Source organism: Falco naumanni, chromosome 3 (genome assembly GCF_017639655.2).
Source record: "Falco naumanni isolate bFalNau1 chromosome 3, bFalNau1.pat, whole genome shotgun sequence".
NCBI classification, from domain to species: Eukaryota; Metazoa; Chordata; class Aves; order Falconiformes; family Falconidae; genus Falco; species Falco naumanni.
The window spans coordinates 62,568,504-62,584,711 of NC_054056.1; the positions used below are offsets into that span (position 1 = coordinate 62,568,504).

At 40.3% G+C, this 16,208-nt stretch overlaps 1 protein-coding gene across 34 annotated transcripts in view; it reads left to right on the plus strand.

The window, feature by feature from the left end:
* EPB41L3 (erythrocyte membrane protein band 4.1 like 3) overlaps positions 1 to 5,685 on the plus strand; it is a 144,981-nt gene extending 139,296 nt beyond the window's left edge. For 27 of the 34 annotated variants that reach the window (XM_040586064.1, XM_040586059.1, XM_040586058.1 and 24 more), the window contains 3 exons: positions 1,410 to 1,490; positions 1,744 to 1,860; positions 3,112 to 5,685. In XM_040586064.1, coding sequence (XP_040441998.1) covers positions 1,410 to 1,490; positions 1,744 to 1,854 — 192 coding nt within the window. In that variant the 3' untranslated portion in view covers positions 1,855 to 1,860; positions 3,112 to 5,685. The remainder of the gene's footprint in view (positions 1 to 1,409; positions 1,491 to 1,743; positions 1,861 to 3,111) is intronic. The other 7 variants (XM_040586080.1, XM_040586084.1, XM_040586082.1 and 4 more) reach the window with 2 other exon arrangements.
* The last annotated feature ends 10,523 nt before the right edge of the window (positions 5,686 to 16,208 follow it).

The following is a 16,208-nucleotide window of genomic DNA, read 5'->3' on the forward strand; positions in this document are numbered from 1 at the left end:
CTATACTGGCTTCGTTAACACATGCAAGGACCTAACAAGAGTCCTGAGAGTCATAAAGCCTTAGGGTATGTCTGTGCAAGCACAAGACCTTGCTGTGCAGAGACACCTGCGTTAGCTGCAAATACTGTCTGGAACTGGAAGCAGTGTAGCCATGTTGGCATCATAGGGTAGCCGGGAAGGAATAATTTGCCTGAGCATGAGGCTCTATTGACATGACTCTGTGGCCTCTCAGTCCTGAGCTATTATCACTGTATAGCACACAGTAAATCTGTATCGTGTAGTCGTAACACGATATTCAGTCAGCTCAGATGCCACGGTTGCATTGCTGGGTGGTACCCTCAGGAACTTGCCCACAGCCAGTCCGAGAACTTACGGCTGCACAGACAAATGATGTTGGGTCTTCCATGTGATGCACAGAGTAACTGTGCAGAGACCAATTTTGTCTTTAAGCAGCAAAGGTATTTATTTCATGCAAAGTTGGGGAGCTAGCCAATTCACACCGGACAAACTAGCTCCAAAGTTTTCAGTGAAAAGTTAGGTATTTTATACAGTTTTTGTGACAGGTTACAGGACATCTTTACATAGATACTCATTTGATTTTGACACCTGTTAATTCCGTTCACAATAGGTGGGATCTAGGTGGAGTAGACCTTTCAATTTACTTTGTTCAATGATTTCCTGACTTAATGGTCTCCTTATCTCCTTCAGGTGCTCACCTTATCTTTTCTAACTATTCAGAGTACATTCAGTGGAACCTTTTCTAATTATTCAGAGTACATTCCTTTCTCAACACAGAGCATCACCCAGAGCATTGTACCAAACTCATCCTGACTAATCTCTTTTTTTTTAAGACCTTGTTCTGTTTCACATGTTCTAAGACATCATCTAAATAAATAACAGTTCCTCCCTAGCAGAAACCCTTCTGGGGCCGTGACACCTTTCCTACCAATATTCACTGCGGACGGGATTTCATCTTTCTGTAGTGAAATTCACCTTGCAGTAGATGAACTATATACAAAGGCCATACCACCCTGTATGTCTTTCTGAAGCCTGCAGTGGACTTAACTAGGCCTTAATGTGAGCTGTCTGTATGCCCATTCTTTTCTTTATGGGATGAATTTACCATAAATACCTGCCATTTTTGACATAAAAACATCTCTCCTGACAGATGTGCAGACTAGAATCATAAAATTATATGTGTTGGAAGGATCTCTGGAGGTCATCTAGTCCGTTCAGAGCAGGCCAGCTCCAGAGCTGCGCTGGTTGCCACTCAGGGTTGTCCCCTCTTGTGTTGCTGTTTGGGATAGTTCAGTCCCATCGTGCCCGGGTTCCTGCACGGATCATTCTCTGGATGAGTAGCAGTGCTCTTTAAAGTAACCTACTGACATGCATTTGTCCCTCGCATCTAGACTGTGAAAGGAGGTATCTCAGAGACAAGAATTGAAAAACGAATAGTCATCACAGGAGATGCAGATATCGATCATGATCAGGTAAAATCTATAAATTGCTGAGGACTGCCAAAGAGAACGTTTCTAAACATTCCTTTAAAAGATACTATTCATACTGGCATGCTTTAAATTAAACTGGATTAGTAGTTAAATCAGTGATGGTATATTTCATATTTTAATCATTTTTCCTCATTTGTAAATTGTGTAATATCTCATGAATCTCTCCACCTTGCTACTGATCATGCATGTTCCACCTCCTTTTTGTTTTTGCCCTTCTGTGGTTTCCTTGGGATAGGCGCTGGCTCAGGCAATTAAAGAAGCCAAAGAGCAGCACCCTGACATGTCAGTGACCAAAGTAGTGGTACATAAAGAGACAGAAATCACACCAGAAGATGGGGAGGATTGACCACAGGTAAGAGGACTAGATGATTTTCCGAGGCATTTACTGGGCTGGCATGTTGCAGATGTTGTTTTCCTACCATCAGTCACCTCTAACTCATTGCTTTCTCTCACTGGCATTTGCAAGTTGCATTTGTGCTGGTTATCAGTTCTGGTATTTGAATGTAAACCGCATTCAGATCTAAGTGTCTGTCATCATTTAATGGTGCCAGCTGGAGAAAGAGAAACTATAATTTGCTTTAGTTGGCTCTCTGGAAAGTCCTCATTCGCCATGCTTTGATATAGTCTTAATTTTCTAATTCTGAAGTAAAAAAATATCTGTTGTCAGCTTTGATGTCATTTAAGAACAAAACCAATTTGTTCTTAAAGGTGTGCATTTTGTTTAAAAATGCTGAGGGAAAAACCTACAGCTGCTTTTTAAATGTCCCATGCAGATGTTACAAGTTAAGCTTTAATTCCTAACGTGCAAAGATACCGTCCAAATTGCTTTTGATTTTTCTTTTAAACCCAGTGAATTAACGTGTTGGTATTTGGTTGTCTTGGCTTTCTTGTATTAAAAGAACATTTTATGTTTTAAAGCAGCATTGTTTATTGGGATGAAATGATAATGCAGCTTTTGTTATGTCAAGCTTTTTTTCAGTAAAGGCATGCCGTCCAACTGTGGCTGGCTAAACAGACATCTTAATATTACTATATTTATTCTGTGTGCAAAAAACATGTCATGCATACTAACCTGCTATGCAAAAGCTGTTAATGCCAGCACCATCTCACAAATTGCTTTGAATGCTGTATGCAGAAGGGAAAAAAAAGCTGCTTGTCTGATTTGTTTAAATTGATAGCAGCGTTTTATTCTTAAAACAATATATATATTCCCTAACATTTGGTGTAAGTAACAGTATAATGCACAGCACCTTTTGAAGCTGTTTTGCTCTCCTGCTTTTGGATATACAGACCCTAAAGAAAACTGAATTTCAGTATCTGTTATTTATTTGGAAGATGGAACCCATCACTGAGGAGTGAGTAGCTGTGATTCTTGCGGTATTCTGCTAATTGTTTAAGAGACAACACAATGTGGCTGGCTTAGAAGTCTATTGATGTCATTGATTCTTTCAATTGGCATCAGTGGACTTTGGATTTGGGCCAAGTTGCTTATACTGGGATGATGCCATTTTCAAATAGCTTTTGTTACACGAACAAATCAACAAAATCTCTTTTGCAGGAGAGTAGTTGCTTCAAATAATTAACTTGGTTCTCTTTCCTACAGGAATAACCTAGATTGTGTATGAATCCAGACATGCACACCAGTAGGAGTATGAGAGCCTATACGGAGTCTCAGTTCCAACCTGACTGACTTGTATCTGTCTATGGAAAATTTCAGTACAGAAGAATTATCTTGACCGTTAATAACGAAACTGGCAGAGATACCTTCCCAATCTGAATCAGCAGCAGTTAAACAATATTGCATGAAGCAACAATAAAATTACAGAAAAGCAGCATTTTTAATTTTCTTAAAATGTCTAAGTTTCCAGCTATACCTGCACGTTCATAAACAATATAAACAGTGATCTCATGTAACACATAAACAGTTCATGCCTTTCCCAGTTTATGAAAGTCTAAACAAATTAAAATTTGCTAGGTGGCAAGCCTTTTGTTTACGGATATTGTAAATGAAGATTACCCCCAAAATGCTAGAAGCTGTATAGGTACTGTGTATAATGTTTTACCACACATTAGATGTGCCAATAACACAGTTTATTCAGTAAACAACTTGAATCTTACATTTGTTTCATCTGGTTTTATTACTGCCCGATAAACAACGATGACTCTTTTACTCTTATCAAAATATTTAAATGCTTACAAAGTGTGCTTTGTATACCTGACTGAATACCTTATGAGGTAGTAATGATTTTAGTATATTAACTTTAATGATTTTTGTCAGCATTGTTCAGAGTCAGCTTCCAGTCACCCTTCACAGAACCTAACCTTGTAAATTATATGTAGTTATTTTGGAGGAAAAAAAGTAATCTGTATTTTACTTAGTTTGCAGCATTAGAAAATTATTAATCTGAAATAACCGTGATGGTTTTCTATTGATTTCCCTTTTGTTCTCAGAGGAAGAAAAGGAAAGAAAAAAAAGTCTGTTTGAGAATCTGGTCAGCATTTACTATCTAGTTCAGAGTCAAGCCTTAACCTGTACAGAACGTCCACTGAAAACTCGTTAGTGTCCAGCTATAATACCCACTGAAGGGATAGCATCCATTACACTGTCAGCTGCATCACAACACATGGTGAATGTATGTTTCTGCATAGTGAAATAAAAGTGGTAAACGCATCCAAAATTGTATTGTTCTGTGTCTAAAAGCACCTAGTGTTTTTTAATATTCAAAATGTCAAGTTACATTTGTAAGACACCACAGGTTTTACTCATCTGCACAGTAGACACGTTTTGTCTTCAACGGCTGACACTGCACTGTGCAGACAGTTGGAGTTAGCGGAGCATCCAAAGGGATGGCAGTATCCACCTTTGGGCATATGATGCTTGCAAAGGAAAAGGAGTATTTGGTTCCTTCTGTTTTCTCTGGTTGTGTACCATTTCAGCGAAGCTAAATGAAGGATTTTGTGGCTCCTTAGACAGTAAAGGCTGGTAGTGCTTGATCCAGATCCACTCCTTTTTTTTGTACTTTTGCTCTGAAACATGGATAAAATTCTCTTTGAATCAGTACTTATCTGTTCCTTTTTCTTGCTCCTTTGCCACATCTCGTTGAGGTTCCCCTACTAGTTCAAGAGAAATTCATAATAATTCACCCTTCAATCTGTATTTCCTTGCAGGATTGAAAGAAATGGGTACAAGCAGACTTTTCAGGACATAAAGGGCCCAATTTGCCCTTCGTTGTTTACACAGTGCTCCCTCACATTGAAGTCGATGGATTTGGCTTCAGCAGAGAGCAAGATTTGACCCAGTGACTTGTTAATAAATGTTTATTTTCTTAATTTAGAAAGAAAAACAGTATATATAGAGAGAATAACCTGTAGATAATAATTAAAAGTAATATCCCAAGGCTTTTAAAGCTTTGCCCTTAGTCTCTAAAACTTCTTCTTTCCACCAGCCATTCTTCATGCCTTTAATCCAGAATGCTAACTATGTAACTCCCTGTACCGCCGTCACTGCTTACCTCTCGCCTAATGACCAATGCAAAGATTACGGTCTGCTGTGATCTTTGGTTGACCTCTCCTCCTCCTAGTCCAAGAGCATCTACATTCTCAGCCCTCTTGTTGACAGTAGGCTCAGCTCTCTGGTGCTGCCAGCGCCTGGTGGCAGCCAGGGGGTGGAGGAGGTACTCACCCTGTGTCTCAGCAGACAGCATGCCAGGTTCTTGCTTCTGCATCAGGAGTTGAAAAACAGACTCTGAAGCCATATTGATCTTCCCTCAGGTGCCCCTCATGTTGTCAGCGAAGAAACAGCATTGTATTACCTCAGAGATGCGAGGCGATTGCACAGGCTTTTCTCCAGAGTTAGCATTATATTTTAGCATGGCTTGAGGAGATTGTACTTTGGTGATACTGCACAGTATGTATGCTGTCTAAAGATATTGTATCATATGAGGTTAGTCTCCTCAGAAAGGATGCTCACAGCTAAGATATGGCCTAAGTGTATGCAAACTATGAGGAGATGAGAGTGGACAGGCAAGGTCATCTCAGTGCCACTGTCGGCAGTAGACCCTTGTTCGGGAGATGGTTCCTGGAAGTGATAGCTTTGGTTTTTGTTAGAAACTGTTCTTGGGTTGTCTGCCTAATGCTGTGCCACATGAAATAAAGAGCACCTGCCTGTTTCTACCAACCAGCTTTTGTCTCTGTCTCTTCTCATTTATTGTTGGTCTTTGTCCAGCTTCTCGACGTAAAACAGCTCAGAAAACAAACATTCAAATATTGTGTTACTTGACCGCACCATTACCAACACAGACACTGGTACGGGAGACAGTTGCACTCGTTACAGCTGGAGTCACAGCTTCAGCCCCTTGAGAGAGGTAAGGGACCAGGATGACCAGGTGGGGCTTTGCACACCAGGGCAAGAATGGGCACAGCAAGCAATCACAGCGAGGGTGACCACTACAGATATAAAAAGAATGAATACATTGCCATGGCATTTTTAAGGCTGTTTGAAATCACTTAACATTTGTCCCTTTGAAGTTTTTTGAGGCTGTCCCATCACAGATGGGAAGTAATGGTGTTCTGGGCTCAAGCATATAAAAAAAAAAAAAATAAAAAAATCAGTGAATTTCTAAATCCAGATACTGGATCAAAGCAAGGTTTTAACAGCTTTGCCTTATTTCTTCCCAGAGCAGACTTAGGCAGCTAGACAGATGATGTGGCTCACCTGTACAACAGTTTGTATCTGCTGAAATTATAGTTCCTTATAAATGGGTCTTCAAGGCAAATAAATTGGACAGCGAGTCCAGGCTTCAGTTTGCAAACACCGTGGCAAATCTTGCTGCAGATTTTTTTGCCTTAACCCAAATAATTCTGTCAGTGAAGATCACAAGGCCCATTCACAAGCTTCACCTTTACATCTTCCCTCTTCACAGGTAATAAGGGTGAGGTAAAGAAATATGTTCCTCTTCTTTATACAAGAGCAGTTATCATAGAGGTTCTGCAGAACTAGGAATCAAACCTTAATTTTTAGTAATTCCTAGTTCAGTCTATTAAAAGTTTGTTGGCATTCCTGAGGCAATGCTAAGATACATTTCATGATTTTTTTTAATGTTTGTTGAACACACCAGCAGCACATACTACAACTTCTTAACTGTATTGCCCTCAAACAAAATCCTGTTCAATCACATGTTTAATCAAATCAGCTGGATTTAATAAAATCATTTCCATATTGTTACCATGTTGTCAGACACTACACAAAAAACTCTCTCAAATGAACAAAGTTCAAACTAATACCAAAGCAAACCCCATTTTCATTTGACTTTAGCTATTACAAAGCAATAAGAAAAGTGGTGTTTTTCAAGGTAGGTCTATCCCAAACCACAGTCCACGGTTTTGAAAATTGATCTCAACTCTTACATATTGTTAACTTCAGAGAAAATCTGTAACCGAGCCATTTCCCATTCCCAAGTCTTCAGTCCACTTTCTCCTGAAGTACACAAGAGTAACACACAGCTAATGAGAGGAGATTAAAAACTATTGATAGATTCTCTCCTTTCCCTTTCCCTCTGTTACATAAAGAAGCAGATACTTGTTTTCAAGTATTGTCTGTTTGTACTGAACCTCCTTCAGTTGACTCTACTGATCTAATCTCTTGAGATGCCTTTGCAATTTCTTTTGCTCCCCAAACCCACTATCTCTAGTTACAGGCTTTCAGTGTTGATTTTCCTATGGCTATGTGCTAATGAAATGACACAAAACTAACCTCCATCAAGTGGAGTAAGACCAAAGTCCTCTCAAACAGCATCTGGGGCTAGATGGACATGAGGAAATGCTTTCTATGACAACAGGAGCTGAACTGGATTTCCTCAAGTCCTGTATAGATCCCAATCTAAAGTCATGCTTTGAGGTAGAATGGATGGACTCCGAGTTAACTATGAGTGGACTAATGGATGACTATGAGAAATGCTTACTCCATTGGCACATACATATTTTTTTAAAAGAGGAAATGAAGCACTTTGCTTAAATCCATAGATTCCAAAAGCTCTGTCAGTATTACACTGCAAATGATGGTTTGCTGTGTCTTGTCATTAGTGTTATGCCACATCAGCAAAGAGGTTGTCCATGGTTGCTCTGGGTTCCCTCAGAGCAACACAAAATAGCAGCCTTCCTAATAAAAACTTGGTCATACACTTGAAAAGACTGTTATTAGTTATGCATCTTTTAGTTCTGTCTCAAATAGGGATTTACATTTAATTAAACAAGAAATATTGCTGTTAGTTTTTACATTAAAATGTTTTCCAGAAATTCCTGTATTCATTAGCTGAAACCTGATTATTATCTTGCAATTATTGTTAGCCCTTGTTCATACTGTAAAGCACTCTGGTTTACGCTGTTCGATTCCTCCTCCACCCTTTTTTCTGTCTCCCATTCAACATCAGCCCTGCTTCTCAGCTAGAGCTAATGGCTGCTGTAAAGACTGCTAAGAGCAGAATTTCAAAAATCCTTCTTTAAAGGAAAACCAATACATTCAAATTATGCAAAAACCTCAGTCAACTCTCTTCCTTCATCTCCAGCTCCTGAATGCAGCTATAACCTCCATAAATCAATGACCTCGCCTTTACAGCTGAAATGACCATCACTCACTGTAAGTAGGTTTAATGACCTGTCTTTGAGAATGACTACAGTGACAAAGAGGGTAAAAGAAAAAACAGAAAAAAGTACTGACACTATAAATTATTTTCAGTTTTAAACACATTAGACTTATCTGTACAGCCTACCAGCTCTGCTTTCTCCAGTGCAGAACTTAAATAATCTTATATTCTTCTTTCTTTTTGACCAGAGTTTACTAGGAATTCCTTTTTCATTTTCTAGAATTATCTTTGCTGTCTGCTTCTGTGGTGAGGTGTACCATGACTCTTAACTTCTGCACATAACCAAAGCTTGGGCAACGACGTGAACTCATCTGAACTGCAAAACACAGATCAAAAAAAACCAAAAAAAAGGTGTGGAGCTTTGGAGCTGCCTGAATTACAATCCAGTGTGGTTTGGTTCCGCAAGAGTCCTGCCTTACCCTGCACATGTTGCTTTTAAGTACTGGACACGTGTTCTTTGGAAGACAATCCTGGGTGACTGTAGCGTAAAAGACACAAGATTAGACAAAGCACATTAAAGGGCTCAAGGAAGGGTGTATCATAAATCATACAATAGAGCAGAGGAAAAAATGAAAGCACTATATCTGAAAGTACAAAAGGAAATAATTAAGAAACCTTCAAAGCCTCTTCCAGTAGGAAGAATCCAGCTAGTATGATGCTCAGTCTTCCCTTAAATAGAGTGCTACTAGCACAGATATCCTTCCTTGATGGATTTACAAGGTTCTTTCTTGGACATACTGGTTTTCTGGCCAAACTCAGTTGATGGATTTGGTATCTAAAAGCTTCTAAAGGCATTTATATTTCTTTAGTCCAATCTACAATCCATATACAACTTAGACAAACTGAAATCTTTTTATATAGTCACGGAAGTGTTGGCAGTTTCACCACTCATACTTCAGAGCTTCTAAATCCCAAGCTGCTGGACAAATACACACACACACACACACAGAAGCATACACAGACACATGCATGGTTCCACAGAACATTATTTGTTCTAGCAGCATTTCTATGAAATCATCCTTGAATGTACTTCAAGCAATGGATTTTTGTTTTCTTTTTCCATTCAAAATGCTGATGATTGACATGTCAAAAGATCTTTTTTCCTGCAATCAGATGCAATATGTCAAACTATAAAAATGAATATGTAACATGAAAACTCTGACCTGTAGCCTACCATTGCAGCAATAAAGGACTGTCTTGAATATCTGCATAAGGTGGTCCTGTGACAAGGAATCTTCTGCAAACTCTGGGACGACAGTCTGTAGTGATGGTTTATCCCACCACTTCACAGTTATTTAAAATTCTTTTTGTCTCTTGCTTTCTTTCATACTCTCCAACTTAACCTATCTGTGTTCGATCTATCAATCACCTCTCTTCTGCATCTCCCCTCCTTTCCAACTTTTCTCCCAGCTTTTGAGCAGACTGCATCTCTTTCCATTCATTCAGCTGTTACATCCTATCTTACCTATCAACCTTTTTTAAAGCCGTGGTAATTCTTTGTCCTGAAGTTATCCCCACTCCTCCTTAACTTCAGCTCCTACAATAGTGATCTCAACCTGTTGCAGCACAAACAAACTAGTAGGCTGCAACAAGTTTTACTGTCAGTCAGAATCTACTGTCCATGTTGTTTCTTCATACTCTCCAGGCCAGTCTCTCTACTGCATCCTTCACCTTGTCTCTCCTACATCCAGGAGGGAGGGAGGGAGGGAGACAGACTCACTCCTCCCTCTGCCTCTTGCAGATCTCTCTTCATTAGCTGCTCCTCTTCCATATGGTCCTTAAAGCTATTTAACTACTTAGCAGGAACCAGCCACAGCTGCACCTTATCCACATCAGCCAACCTGCCACCCCTGAAGCCAGCCCACAGCTGTATATTGTTAATTAACCCAGCTTCATTCCTCTACATCGACCCCTTTTCATTTCTTTGCTTTCCTATTTCTTCAGATTTCAGCCTTGGTTCATTCTTCTTATCACTGGTGTCTTTCCCATGACCAAGCCTACCAAGCAGTACTGTCTTTGATTTATTTTTTTTTAATAGCTACTTTCTTCCTCTTCACCCATCATCTGATTTCTTTCACCATCAGCCCATTCTCCCTCAAACTGGCACAGCTTTTTCATGTTTTCTGATCCGTTAGCTTTGATGGGTTGCCATCTGCTTTCAGACCTTTCAAACCCCATCCCTAGTTTCTCTGATCCTCTTTCTGATCCTCCACTCAAAAGCATGCATGATGGAAATCCTTTAGATAGATTTCCTTCAGTACAATAAACATTCTTTTCTCTAACAATATTAAACAACACTTCTATTTAAATAGATCCCCCCAAGCAGACACCATACATGCTGCCTGTTGCCTCTGCTTCTTTCTGTCTGGGGTCCTGCCCGTACCTTCTAAGGAGACCATTTTAAAAAAGCAGAATTACTTTTATCACCCTCTCAACTTTTGTCCTCTTCATCCCCAGCTTCCAATTGCCGTTTTCACAGACACAGAAGTTTCTTGCCTGCTTCAACTTCCGACAGCCTCAACACATCCTCCTGATCACTCCCAAGCGATCTTTCTGCTCACAGTATCAGGTTTATCTCCTAAATCTTTAGTTCCTCTCATTCTAAAAATGTCTGCTCTGGTCCCCACCAACTCTCGATTTCACATCCAGGACCACGTTATTGGCATTATCTAGAGCTGCTCTCCCCCACTCTGCATGCCAGCATGTTTTCCCCCACAACAGCTACACAGCATCTCGGATTGTCTTTTGCATGCTCAGGACCAGTGTTCTACTCTCATCCTCTGTGACCTGTTCTCTGTGCCATACCCCACTTCTCTATCTGAGTCCTGTCCTGCTCTTTGTGCTCAGTTAAGTCCTCCTGACTCTCCAACCACTCTTTTAGCAACAGGCTCCACTTTTCTGTAGGAATCTTCAGAGCTCATGGTGTTTCCAGCCTCCATTTACACCGCCTCACTGCAACCTTCCCCATGAATGTGGATTCAGCCAGCCCACATTTCTGTCTCACTTGTTGAAGGTAAGGTTACTATTGCTTCTCCTTAACCAGTTTGTGCGTTTTTGCAGCTGCAGCACTATTTAGCAGGAACAGCTCTGTCACTCACCTTACCATGTGAGGGCAAAATGGAAACACCACCAGGATATGTGATATTTATTAGTGTATGAGAAGAAAGAGGTAACACCATCACTATGTTGACACCTAAACTGTTATTCTGGTTATTGTTCTGAAATAAACAGTTCTCTTTCTGCCAATCAAGAAGCCCCATGACCAAAAGGGCACCTTTGCTGGGGCCTAGCATTGCACAGCCACTGTTTTCTGTCTGATCTGCTCAGAGCGAGGGCTGGGGAATGGGACTGCCTTCTTCTATTCTTGTACACATGACCCTTCCATAAACCCTATGAAAACAGTGAAATTGTATCATCCACATGAGGCAGGCTGCTGAGAGGCTGAACAAGTCAGGTATCAACTCACGGATTATATGCATTGATGCGAATGTGCTGAAGTGGTGCATCAGCATTATTTATTCAGTCGTGGCACTAAGCTCTCCTTCAGTGCATTTAATGCTGCACTCACATGCAAGTCTGAGTGGTTTTAGGAGGCAGGAGAGACAGCAGAAGAGAGGAAGGCAGAGCAAAAACTCTGCCATAGCCTTGCAGATGACAGAAACCTTGGCTGACACCCTGCATGTTCCATCTGTGTTATCAAGTACATCACCCCAGCTATTAAAGCTAATGGATGTTGGAACAACAGTAGCACCAGTTGGCTCCCTACTCAAATTTTATCATTATATGTCCTTGTTTGGCCAGTAATAGAAGTACATCGTGGAGAGCTGATTCCAGTTTCTCCAGTGAAGTAGGTTAATCTCCTATTGACAACTAACCCTGAAGTGTCAGAAAAGACACCTGGTTCTGTGGCAGGCCAAATCCCATTGCTTTACTGATTTGAAGCAAGTTTTTTTGTTATAGGAAACCTAATTTGGCCAAACAAAAAAAATTGCTGGTGATACAGAAAAAAAAAACTCTACCAGCTGCATTAACAAAATTCCTCTAACAGCAGCAGTATTGTTCACATGTTATGGTGGGAAAATCAATTCCTTCACCATGCACGATGGAACTTATTTTTCAGCCTGGGGAAAGATGATGTGACTGAAAGATAATGTAGGTGGTAGTAGGATCAAGAAAGCTGCTTCTTATGACTAAGTCTTAATAAAAAGACTTTGCTATAATATCAAACTTTGTGCTGATTTGACAGCATCAATTTTGTGCTTCTTTAAGATAAAAAAATGGTGGCAGAGAGTTAGAAAAATCTTGTGGGTATTCATAAAGGAACCATATGTGGAAAAAAATAAAACCTCCAGATATGTGCAAGTAAAGTAAGGGAATAGTGTTGCAGTGTGGGGTACTTCACGGTGGTACAGAACAATGAATAGCTAGGTGGGTTTTGCAAAACCCTTCGTTCTTTTTCTTTTAGGATAACGACGTAGTGGTTACAGTGCTAATTCAGGGATTCTGTAGAGAGAATGCAGTCTATTTGTCTAAGTGACACTTGGTAAAATTTTAAATCAGCCAAAATGTTGCACTGCAGGAGTCATAAAATGTTCATATATGCAATACAACAAATCTCTTCTGTTAGCATGCATCCTATAAAAATAGCTCGATGTGTTCTTAGTGTTTATTGCAGTCACAAATTACTAGAGTTGCTGTCTCATAAAAGAGTGAAAATAGTGATAGACTAATATCTATCCACCATCTGAAACAGGCATAATTCACCTTTATAGGCTATTACTTTAAAACCTTGATGAATACAGATAAGAATAGAAAAGGCCATCACCATAATGTTGCTAACTTCCAAAGCAATGTATATAGTACTAAGACGTATCTCTAATAATGTCTTTAGATACTGACAACTGTCTAATTATTTGAGGATATTTTTAATATATACCAGGGTAATACTAGGGAAAAGACTGTCTATATCCAATGCCTGCACAGCTCCAGTTGCTATCTTACTGAAGCTACTGCTGATGACTCAGTTGTGAGCACAAATGTCAAGTGCTGTCTAGCTTAATGATGCAGTGGTATGCTCATTTGCATTTGCCCCTACAGAAGCAGGCATGAAACTACAAATTTGTGTGAGCAAGCTCAAGGTTTCATTTCTATGCTAAACTAGTAATATCTCTGTACCTACACAAAATTATGCAAAGCAGCTATTACTGAGACTCTACAGTGATTTGATTCCAGCTGTACATCCTTGGCTAATGATGTCCATCTTAAAATCTCTCCTTGGTCAGAGATGACCTCTGTGTGCTCAGCTACACCTGCAAGTGGATTTGTTATATGTCAATTGGCAAAGCAAATATTTTTTGTCAAACATTGTATGCACCGTGTTGGCACCAACAGTTAAAACTCCCCTGTATCCTTCCTGCCTCCAGCAATGTTTTGCTGCTAGAGAGAGAAATAATGATCTTTTGAGACAACAGCGATGTCCAAGATTCTCTCCTCCCAAGCAGAAAAAAAGTCAGACAAAGACAGCAGGATTTCTCTCTTGATTCTCTTGGGATCATACTGAGGGATAGAAGTCATAATCCTGTGCGGGCTTTGCTTCTGACAGGGCAAGCCTTTGTCTTTAGCAGATGCAGTATTTGAGAGCATTGGATCTGCTGGTGCCTTTTCTGCCTGGTTTCTAGCATCTCCTTGACAGCCTTCTCTGCATAGTTACACTTTAACTGATCCAGAACTGCAGAGTGGAGAAACCTGCCTCTCCTCATTCTGCTTCTGCTTTCTATATTCCCCCCAGGTATTCTCCAGTGGTTCTCATTGTATGCACTATGGGCCCCTTGGAATTCATCACACAGAACCACAAAATGATTTGGGTTGGAAGGGACCTTTAAAGATCATCTAGTCCAACACCTCTGCCAGAGACAGGGACATCTTTCACTAGCTCAGGTTCCTTAAAGCACTGACCTTGAACACTTCCAGTGATGGGGCATTTACAGCTTCTCTAGAACAGTCTCTCACCACCCTTATTGTAAAGAAGTTCTTTTCACAGCACTCTCCAAACTATCAAACTGCAACAAGGTCTTTTACCGTCTCATACCAGCATACTCTTCATGCCCATCCCTCTGCTGCCCTCTCCTTGTCTTACCTCATCCTGGGCATGCGTTCTCTCTCTGCTTCCTCCTCTCTCTTTCTTGGCTGCTCTCTCTTCATTGGCTGTCCAACCTCTTAACTTAACCAGCCACAGCTGCACCTTACCTACATCAGCCAACCTGCCGCCCCTGAAGCCAGCCCACAGCTGTGTATTATCAATGCTAATTAACCTGGCTTCATTCCTCAACAGTTCTTCCTTACATCCAATCTAAACTACCCGCTTTCAGTTTGCAGCCATTGCCCCTCATCTTTCTTGTAACAAAGCTTTCAGCTTCATATACCTTTCCTCTCTGGGATGGAGTCACGGCCACACTTCATGCTGAGCTTTACTGCCATTTTCCTGGTAAAACAAAACAGTAACACAGATCACAAGACCTGAAGATCTGACCTTACTAGTCTTCTGGATTCAACCTGCAAATACAGTATCCCTACTACCTGGATGACAGAAATTTTCATAGACATCTATATCCATGCAAGGTGACAGGGAACCTTTCCTCATGCCTACTTACTTGTCAGCCAATACCTACAGCCTGTTCAGAGCCTGCCATGACGGCAAGCAGGGCCTAGGACCTTTCCACGTTATAAATAACCACATACTGGGTGTCAGTCCCCTTGGTGGATCTGACTGAACACTAATCTTTGTGTTAGCTGAACAGAAGTGCATACAATAGCTGCCAAAAGAGACACTCAAACCTAAATAACGTAACCCCCTCCTCCACAATTTTCTATTTTTTTTTTTTTCAGTGATAGGCACAATATGTCTATACCATTTATCAACAACCATTGCTTAGGAATGCCTGCTATCATTCATAGCTCTTCACACCCTGCTGCTATGTCCAATGAGCAGAAGTTCACAAATGCAGGGTGTTGCTATTACTGCAAGCTAGAACCAAGCAGAAAACTAATGTCGGCCTGAGCTCAACGTATCCCATTGGAAATATTAAGGTGTAAATGATTAATCTCATGGTTGATGGAGAACAAGTTTAATATTTCCTCCAATATATTTAATAGGAACTTCTTTTAGATTAAACTCAGTTCTTTGGTGTACAGGAATAGGCAGCTCTCTAAAATTCATATATAGGTGATTTCAACAGTAAAAATATCCCTAGCTCAAACACAGCAAAGGTAAGAAAAAGGTTAGTACCTTTCCCCAGAAAGTTGTACCAACTCATGAAAAGCCTAAAACTATCAGGACCAATGAGAAAGGGCTATTCCTACTGTTCAGCAGGGAGACATCAACCTTACAAATGGTTACAAATGTTTTCTATGTCTGAATGTACCTTCGTTTCTCTTGCAAAGAGATGCCCATCCAGTTCACAACACCTATCTGCTGTCATTCAAGGGTAGATTCCACCCCCCCCACCCCCACCCCCCACCAATGTTACATGTTATGCTGTTCAATGGTATGGCTTGTCAGGACCTTGCTTTTGCAGATCATAGGATTACCAGAGCACTAAGAGCAACTCCTTTACTTCTCCTTTTACTTTACTGTTATATATCATGTTTTAAATAAAATTACCAGATAGTTCTCAGATCAGACTTACCAAAACATTATTCTAGGCCTAAATTACATTTGAGGCAACTGTCAGCTCTCAGGTCTTCCAGAAGACTGCATCTGAAGTATTTTCTCTTTCTAGACGTCACTCTTTGTGAGTCTCTCTGTCTTCATTGCTCTACAGCACTCGGGTGGCTGCTAATAATACAGTACAGTGCAGCACCACTGGAAGCTCAGCAGTGAAGGTTAGACGGCAGTTTTCTTGGTTAATTACCATTTGATATGCAAGTGAAACATTTGCATATATATATATATATATATATATATATAAGCGAAAAATAAGAATTTAGTTGATGAAATTGGCACTTTGAATGACAATAGTGTCGCTGTCCTGGCCAAGCTCAGTGGGTTCAGCTGTTAGGG